The following is a 9514-nucleotide window of genomic DNA, read 5'->3' on the forward strand; positions in this document are numbered from 1 at the left end:
TGTATATTTGTGTTAACTATTCATTTCCTACTGGCCGCCATTGCTTTTATGGAAAAAAACCCATCTGCATTCATTTGTATTTGAAGCTGATTTATATTTTTTTATTTTTTTAATATTTATTTTTTTTTTTTTAATATTATGCATAATATAAAGATGCAATATAACCCTTATTAAAACAAATTTCACTGCTAAATTGGGAGATTTTCCGGTTCAATTGTTCTTTTGTACCCCCAAGTAGCACGGTTAGTCTTCAATAAGTTTAGGTAATTGATATATAACAAATCTCGTCACTATAACAATAACGTATAAACTTATATACAACTTGTTAACAACTCAAAAAGCGCAAGGGGCGGCGCCAATATAAAACATATATTAAACTTTCAATGAATTGTTCACACGACTTATATAAAACAACTTTATAACGACTACAACCACCACTCTTACATTTCCAGTACCAACAAATGGTGGCCTGTTATTAATAGGTCATAAACAAATTGCACAAATGAGTTGAAATTTCACTAGCTGATGATTGTATCTAATACATACAAAACAGATGACACACGAAAATAATCATGGCTCTTCATTTGAGAAACTATCAAGACAATTCATTGATAGAATAGGGTGTTGGTATAGTGATTAAATACAATAAATCTACGTGCGATTTCAGATTTGTCGTGAATATTTGCCTTGTACTTCGTTAAAATTTACGCGCTTCGAAAATACCACAATATGATAGTAATCAATATTATATTTTTTTTAAATTTGAAATAAAGAAAAAAGTAACAGATGAACTCTAGAGGAATGAGCCTCAGGTATATATTTTCGATAGGATTATATTATGAAGCGTGCCTTTAGCACAGAAAAATGGTGTTGTATATTATTTTAGCACGCCGCTTGCGCTAACGAGGCAGCCATGTTGATTATTAGCATTCGTTGAACCAACCGATTGCCCAAAGATTTTGTCCGTTATATGACCACTATCTATAAAGTTTATTTCGGTGAAAATATTGCAAAATAATTGGAAAAAATGTACTTTGAAACATCAAGGTGAACTAAGATGTCATGCACTATGTACTAATTATTTGAACTTTCTTACTCTTTTAGCAAACCAAGCGAGGAGTAATTTCTGCCACAATTTGGAGATGGAATCGTGAAACCAATTAAGCGAGGCTATATAAAGCTACTACAATCTATAAAAAAATCGCCGTCACCATCTTGATTATTGTAGTAGAGAAAATAATGTAAAAATTCTCTTAACTAAACCACGCATTGAGTAATATATTTTGAAATTTAAGTAAAACAGAAATATTCAAACATTGATCTGAGGTTATTAACGATGATCAAAATAATAATAATAAAACCGAAGATCGTTGAGCAAGACAAAAAAAAAAGATTGAAACAAATCATGGCCGACCAAATCAAACGATTTTCTTGTTTAAGTAAATTGAATGATAAATTCATTGATTATAATTTACTGTCAAATTTATTATTTATGTTTAATCAAACATAAATTCTCTGGGTGTTTAAATATTTTATATAATTTTGAAGATTATAACAGTATTTTTGATCTGCACTGTATTTGATAAAGAAGAAATAGTTCACACCATAAAATCACATTTACAACTGATTTAAAACTGAACTACAACTTTTGCGGCCATTTTTCAAACATCAAACACATATTCACCACTGTTGTCTCTCTTGCATTCTCAAGAAAAAAAACTTGTTATAAACATGTTATAAATCAGTTTTTACAGCAATTCGTAATGTATTTACTACTTCAACTTGTTATTTCGATTTAAAACATCATTCCGATTTAAAACATCAATGCGAGTGAATTAAAACCCAATGTTTTTCCTGTAACTTATTTATGACTTATTTATAACTTTACCCTTTCATTTTTTTCGTAAAAGATGTTGCATGTGTTACTTGGGCCCAGTCCAACACCGTTATCGGTCCTATATCGATAAGGCAAATTGATTTTTCAAGAACCAGTATAATTTTCGCATCAGCAAAAGCACAAACTTTCTTTTGGTGCTCATGACAATACTTCAGTGGTATTGTGGTGTTTTGTTTCGTTTCTCTTTCTCGAATCTATGTCGCTCCGCCTTTAGTGCAAAAATCTACGCTCAACTCGATACAAAAGACTGCGTGTAGAAAATTCAACTTTATTCTTGTTCCTAACACGATAACTTTGCTGAACAGGAACATGAAACAGATCAACGATATCAGAAACATCAGAGATCGCACATTGGATCTTATTTTTATCAACGCTGAAATCGCCTCGGAGTGTGTCGTGTCAGAGGCAGTCGAGCCCCTGCTCCAGACGGATGCGTTTCATCCAGCTCTTGTTTGCAATTTGAACTGCCCTCACACTATTAACTACAATGATACTACTAATGATATGAAGTTCGACTTTCGCAAAGCTGATTTTGTCTCACTTGGTAGCGCTATTGCAAGGCTCAACTGGTCCCGATTATTAGATAGTGATATCGATAAAGCCGTTGGAACCTACACTAGCCAGCTGTCTCAACTTTTCCGCCAATATGTGCCTCTGTCACGCCCTCGAAGGAAACCACCTTGATCAAATGGTCAACTTCGCGAACTGAAACGCCTACGAGCAGCTGCATTGAGAAGATATACCAACTGTCGCAGTCTTTGAACCCGCTAACGAACAGTCCATCAACCTGGCGTTGGGATCAGTACCTCGCGATGTTATTGACATAACAACCTTCTTGTTCACCGTAGAAGAGGTTCGCACAGCAATTCGTAAATTAAAATCGTCTGTTGTAGCTGGGCCCGATGGTATACCATCCATTGTACTGAAGCTCTGTGTTGAATCTATTGCAACTCCGCTGACTGTCATTTTCAACGCGTCACTATCACAGGCGAAATTCCCGGAGATGTGGAAACAATCATTTATGTTCCCTATTCATAAAAAGGGGACAAGCGTGATGTCGACAATTACCGAGGGATAACATCAACATGCACCGGGTCTAACCTTTTTGAAATTTTAGTTAGAGATGTTCTATTTGCTGCAGTCCGTTCATATATTTCACCTGCTCAACATGGTTTCTTCAAGGGACGGTCAATTGACACTAACCTCGCAGAATTCTCATCACTTTGCATCAAGGCAATGGAGAACGGAAATCAAATTGATACAATCTACACAGATCTTAAGGCTGCCTTCGAATTGTTGCTAACTAAAATTGAGCGTTTAGGTGCCTGTCCGCACTTCGTTAAATGGTTGGGATCCTACTTGATCAACCGTAAGCTGAACATCAAACTTGGATCGACTGTCTCTTACAGTTTAACAAACAGCTCCGGAGTGCCTCAGGGAAGCAACTTGGGGCCTTTACTGTACTCGATTTTCTTCAACGATGTCTTGCTATACCTACCTCCTGGCTGTAAGCTAGCGTATGCTGATGATCCTTAAATCTTCGTCATTGTCGAATCAGTAGAAGATTGCATTGAACTACAGCGACTGATTGAAATGTTCGAGAAATGGTGCATGTGGAACCAGCTTATCATCAGCGTACAGAAATGCTGTGTCATATCCTTCACGAGAAAGAAATCTGCCATTGAGTGGGCTTACGAAATCAACGGACGCCCGGTCGTCAGAGTCGGTGTTGTGCGAGACCTTGGAGTTTTATTGGACTCACAGCTTTCGTTCAGAGATCATTACTCGAATATTATTGCTAAAGCAAACAGAAACTTAGGATTCATCATTAGAGCTGCCAAAAATTTCCGTGACCCCTACTGCCCGCGATCACTGTTCTACGCCCTTGTTCTCTCAGTACTGGAAACAGCTTCAATCATTTGGAGCCCCTCCATAAACTGTTAGGCCACTAGAATCGAAGCTATACAGTCGCGATTCTTAAAATTTGCACTAAGGTTGCTTCCTTGGAGTAACCCAACGAACTTACCACCCTACGAGGATCGATGCCGTCTCCTTAACATGGAAACTCTGCAGTGTCGGCGGAATTCAGCTAGAGCACTGTTTGCTGCCAAGTTGTTGCTTGGTAATATTGACTCTCCCAACCTTCTGGAGCAAATCAACCTGAATGTGCCGGTAGTATCTTTAAGATCTAGTTACTGTTTAAGACTTAACTTTAGACGAACTAACTTCGGGAAAATGAACCTGTTTTCGCGATTTGTAAGGAATTTAACGAAGTATACCATCTATTCGATTTTTGTCAATCCTGTGAAATTTTTAAAAACCGTCTGAAACTATTCAACTTGGCCGCTTAAGTGTATTTGCAATAGTTAATAGTTTAAGTCTTATTCATGTAGACAAATGTAGTCAGATGAATTAATAAACCAATAATAATAATAATAATAATAATAATAATAATAATAATAATAATAATAATAATAATAATAATAATAATAATAATAATAATAATAATAATAATAATAATAATAATAATAATAATAATAATAATAATAATAATAATAATAATAATAATAATAATAATAATAATAATAATAATAATAATAATAATAATAATAATAATAATAATAATAATAATAATAATAATAATAATAATAATAATAATAATAATAATAATAATAATAATAATAATAATAATAATAATAATAATAATAATAATAATAATAATAATAATAATAATAATAATAATAATAATAATAATAATAATAATAATAATAATAATAATAATAATAATAATAATAATAATAATAATAATAATAATAATAATAATAATAATAATAATAATAATAATAAAAATAATAATAATAATAATAATAATAATAATAATAATAATAATAATAATCATAATAATAATAATAATAATAATAATAATAATAATAATAATAATAATAATAAAAATAAAAATAATAATAATAATAATAATAATAATCATAATAATAATAATAATAATAATAATAATAATAATAATAATAATAATAATAATAATAATAATAATAATAATAATAATAATAATAATAATAATAATAATAATAATAATAATAATAATAATAATAATAATAATAATAATAATAATAATAATAATAATAATAATAATAATAATAATAATAATAATAATAATAATAATAATAATAATAATAATAATAATAATAATAATAATAATAATAATAATAATAATAATAATAATAATATTAAAAATAAAAATCAAAATAATAATAATAATAATAATAATAATAATAATAATAATAATAATAATAATAATAAAAATAATAATAATAATAATAATAATAATAATAATAATAATAATAATAATAATAATAATAATAATAATAATAATAAAAATAAAAATAAAAATAATAATAATAATAATAATAATAATAATAATAATAATAATAATAATAATAATAATAATAATAATAATAATAAAAATAATAATAATAATAATAATAATAATAATAATAATAATAATAATAATAATAATAATAATAATAATAATAATAATAATAATAATAATAATAATAATAATAATAATAATAATAATAATAATAATAATAATAATAATAATAATAATAATAATAATAATAATAATAATAATAATAATAATAATAATGAATAATAATAATAATAACTCGGTACCGTTTGAGAAGGTGGGGACTCGACGGGGCTTAGCTGCTAGCTGCCGAGCGGGTCGTAGGTTGCGGATAACGATACGGCCATTAAATATAATGGTTAGTTGCGAATACTCGAATAAGCAATCCCGGACAAACAGCGAGGATGGTCTGTGGATGTGGCGGGGCCTAACAATGGGCTTTGTTGAGCTCCCTAGAAATACCACAATATCCGAAAACCAGTCCTGACAAGCGAGCTGGTACCGCTATAAGTACCTAAGCCCAAAACCCTACCAATCGGTTAGGCTTCCGATTAAAAAAGTGAACCCAGAATGGAGACACGACATAGAAGAAATAGGCCAATGCGATCGCCCGAGGAGGGAGCCCTTACTGGAGCTGGTCCTGGAACAGGGGACAGAGCGAGCGGCCAGCGGCTGGAGGAGAACGAGGTGCAAGAGCGGCTCTCCAGTCAACGGGCACAGCCCGTAAACTACACGCAAAACAGTCAAAGCAGCAACAGACACCACCAAGGCACTGCTGCATCTGCTGATGATGCTGCGACCGACCGTCGTCAGTCGCTCACGTTGGCAGGCCGCCAACGGCAACGGATCATGTCGACTAGGGAGATGAACATGTATGTGATTCGTTGCTACCACGTTTGCACGAAGTTGGAGACGGATATGTCTGGCAGGCCAAGAATGCTAGACATGTTCATTGAGCAGTACCCTCGGTTTGCCAACTCGCTTGACCGCAGGGCATAATGCATCGGTTGCGAGTGAGGAGCCGGAACAAAATGCATCGATAAACACGGCAGTGGAGGAGCTACGCGCTTCGGAACAAACAATGGACCAACAACGACAACAACTACGAGACGAACTAGCTTTCCAGATGGACACAGCGGTTACACAGTTTCGGGGAACAGACCCCACTTTCCGACACAGAATACCAAAACTACAGTATTCCTACCGGCTGACGAATGCAGTAAGAACCTTCAATGAGGATATTTTGCCACAGTATTCGGAAGCCGCTGAGAACCTTGAGGAGCTGCAGTTTATAGTGTATTGCGCAGCTGTAGCCGTCGTGAGAACCCTGGGACTACGGACCTATCCCCAAGGTAACGGTGAAGGTCGTCCCTGTCCCAGTGCACAGAAGTCCGCATGGATGCGACGACTGGAATTTAGGACAGTACACGAGGGGAAACCGATCAAGGAGGCTGGTTCGTCAAATAGCGGAAATCGTAAAGCCCGCAGAGCTCCGAGATCTCAGTGAACTCAAAACCACGGAGATTCTCGACACCCATGTACAACGGTTGAGTGCTCTTGCAAAACGGATGCGGCGTTATGGTGAATGTTCGAGACGGAAGAAAGAAAATCGGATGTTCAGCACGAACGAGAGAGAGTTTTATAACCACATCAGGAACGACAAACCCGATTACAGCGAGAGCTTCCGGAGATTGGCGAAGTTACACAGTTCTGGGCCAATTTATGGGAGAACCCCGCTCAACACAATGACAGCGGGATGTGGTTGGTAGGAGAGGAAGAACATTGTGATGGAATTGAACGCATGGCTGCTGCAGTAGTAACCACCCAGGATATCCGGGAGGCTACGCGGTATACCAGGAATTGGGCCGCACCCGGACCAGATTTTGTGCACAACTTCTGGTATAAAAAACTGTCAGCAGCCCACGGACGACTAGCGGAATGCTTCAACATGGTGCTAAGAGACCCCCAGGAGTTACCAGAATTCATCACGAAAGGGGTAACCTACCTCCTACCGAAGGATCGTAACACGGCTAATCCAGCTAAGTACAGACCAATAACATGTCTCTCAAGTCTGTATAAAGTGCTCTCGTCGGTAATCACTCGAAAAGTGTAGGACCATTGCGAGGTGAACAGAGTGATGACTGAGGAACAGAAACTGAAGTTACTGAAGTACTGAAGTACTGAAGTTGTATAAAATAGACGATGGCGTCATCAGGTTGATGCAGCACGCAATGGGAATGTGGAGCACGTCTCTCCACGTTACCGACGGAGCAACAGTGTTACGGTCTAGAACTCTCAGCATAAGGAGGGGGATTTTCCAAGGCGACACCTTCAGTCCGCTATGGTTTTGCCTCGCGATGAACCCCCTTAGCAGAGCACTCAACCGATGCAGCTATGGCTATCAATTGAAAAGTGGGACTATAAGTACAAAAGTAACCCACACCTTCTACATGGATGATTTGAAGTTGTTTGCGGAATCAAAGGAGAAGCTGCGCCATCTGTTACAGGTGGTGACAACGTTCAGTAACGATATCCGGATGGAATTTGGTGTCGACAAGTGCCGACTTGTCATCCTTCATCGAGGCAAATTAGTGGACGCCGACAGTTTCCGCATCAACGAACGAGATGAAATTTGAAGTATGGCTGAAGGTGAATCGTACAAATACTTGGGTTTCCTGAAACTGAAAGGTATTCACCACACCGCGATCAAGAAAGAGCTGCAGGAAAAGTTCTTGTATCGTGTCAGCCGTATTTTGAAGTCCTTCCTCTCAGCCGGCAACAAAACGAGAGCAATCAACACGTTTGCCGTGCCATTGTTGACATATAGCTTCGGGGTGGTCAAATGGACCAAAACGGATTTGGAGGCGGTAGAACGCGCGTTGCGAGTGTCGCTCACCAAATTCCGTATGCACCACCCAAAATTAACAATCGAAAGAGTTACCTTGCCACGTATTGAAGGAGGAAGGGGTGTCACCGATATACAAGCGCTCTGCGCTTTTCAGATACAGCAGTTGCGGAGGTACTTCGTAGAAAGCCAGAATCGTCACGAAATCTACCGCACTGTTTGTGGAGCAGACCACGGGTTCAGCGCCCTGCATCTGGCGCAAGAGGACTACCAGCTGAACTGCGATGTAAAAACTACGGACGAGAAGATCGCAGCGTGGAAGCTGAAAGAGCTGCATGGGACGCACCCCCATCAGTTAGCTCAAACACATATTGATAAGGTGGCATCAAATGCGTGGCTGGTGCGAGGTGATCTCTTTATGGAGACAGAAGGTTTTATGATAGTCATCCAGGACCGGGTCATTGCGACGAAGAACTACCGTAGGTACATATTGCACGAAGAGGTGGAAGATCGATGCAGAAAGTGCAATGCGGTAGGGGAAACGATCGAACATGTCGTCGCAGGTTGTCAGGCGTTAGCAGAGGCGGCCTATCTCGGTCGACATAATGCGGTCGCCAAAATTGTGCACCAACAACTTGCACTGAAGCACAATTTGGTGAACCAGTATGTGCCCCACTACAAGTACCTGCCGAGTCCGGTTCTGGAGAATAGCTGCGTAAAATTGTACTGGGATCGCGAGATCACTACGGACGTCCTGATACGTGCCAACCGTCCCGACATTGTGGTCTACGACAAAAGGATGAAGCGGGTAATCATCATCGACATCGCTGTACCGTTAGATCGTAATGTCCAATCAACATTCTCGACCAAGATTACGAAATACCACGATTTGGCTGAGGAGTTGAGGCAGATGTGGCACCTTGAGGGTGTACGTATAGTCCCGGTAGTAATCTCTGCTACTGGACTGGTTCCCTATGCCCTTATAAATTCCCTGGAAGAGTTGGAGCTGAGAAATGAACTACACAGCATACAGAAAGCAGTGGTTCTTGGGACCTGCAACACGGTACGAAGGTTTCTGAACCACCACAACACATCCAACTAAAGCAGACGGTATTAGGATTAGGATCAAACTTGACGAATCCACCGAGCCTAACCCCTTTGGCATTCAAGATAGCCCGGGGTAGGTGAAATGTTCCAGCAATATGCTGAGAAGTGCGAAATTCGGATAATAATAATAATAACAAGAGGAGCTCTTATACCATTTCTAAAACACTTGTCATAAAAGAATCGATATCGGATATTTCATGTTTATTTCATCGATCACAAAAGTGAAACTTTGACGGCTTTAAGG

The 9514-nt window shown here is 37.2% G+C and overlaps 1 protein-coding gene across 1 annotated transcript; it reads left to right on the forward strand.

Moving 5' to 3' along the window:
* The first annotated feature begins 7957 nt into the window (after nucleotides 1–7957).
* LOC129726562 (uncharacterized) lies at nucleotides 7958–9265 on the forward strand. Its single transcript, XM_055683415.1, has one exon. The coding sequence runs from the start codon at nucleotides 7958–7960 to the stop codon at nucleotides 9263–9265; it is 1308 nt and encodes a 435-aa protein (XP_055539390.1).
* The last annotated feature ends 249 nt before the right edge of the window (nucleotides 9266–9514 follow it).

Source organism: Wyeomyia smithii, chromosome 3 (assembly GCF_029784165.1).
Source record: "Wyeomyia smithii strain HCP4-BCI-WySm-NY-G18 chromosome 3, ASM2978416v1, whole genome shotgun sequence".
In the NCBI taxonomy this organism is placed as follows: Eukaryota; Metazoa; Arthropoda; class Insecta; order Diptera; family Culicidae; genus Wyeomyia; species Wyeomyia smithii.

Bases quoted from the DNA above. Each gene is read 5' to 3' on its own strand.
- LOC129726562 (XM_055683415.1), top strand. From the start codon at position 7,958: ATGGCTGAAGGTGAATCGTACAAATACTTGGGTTTCCTGAAACTGAAA.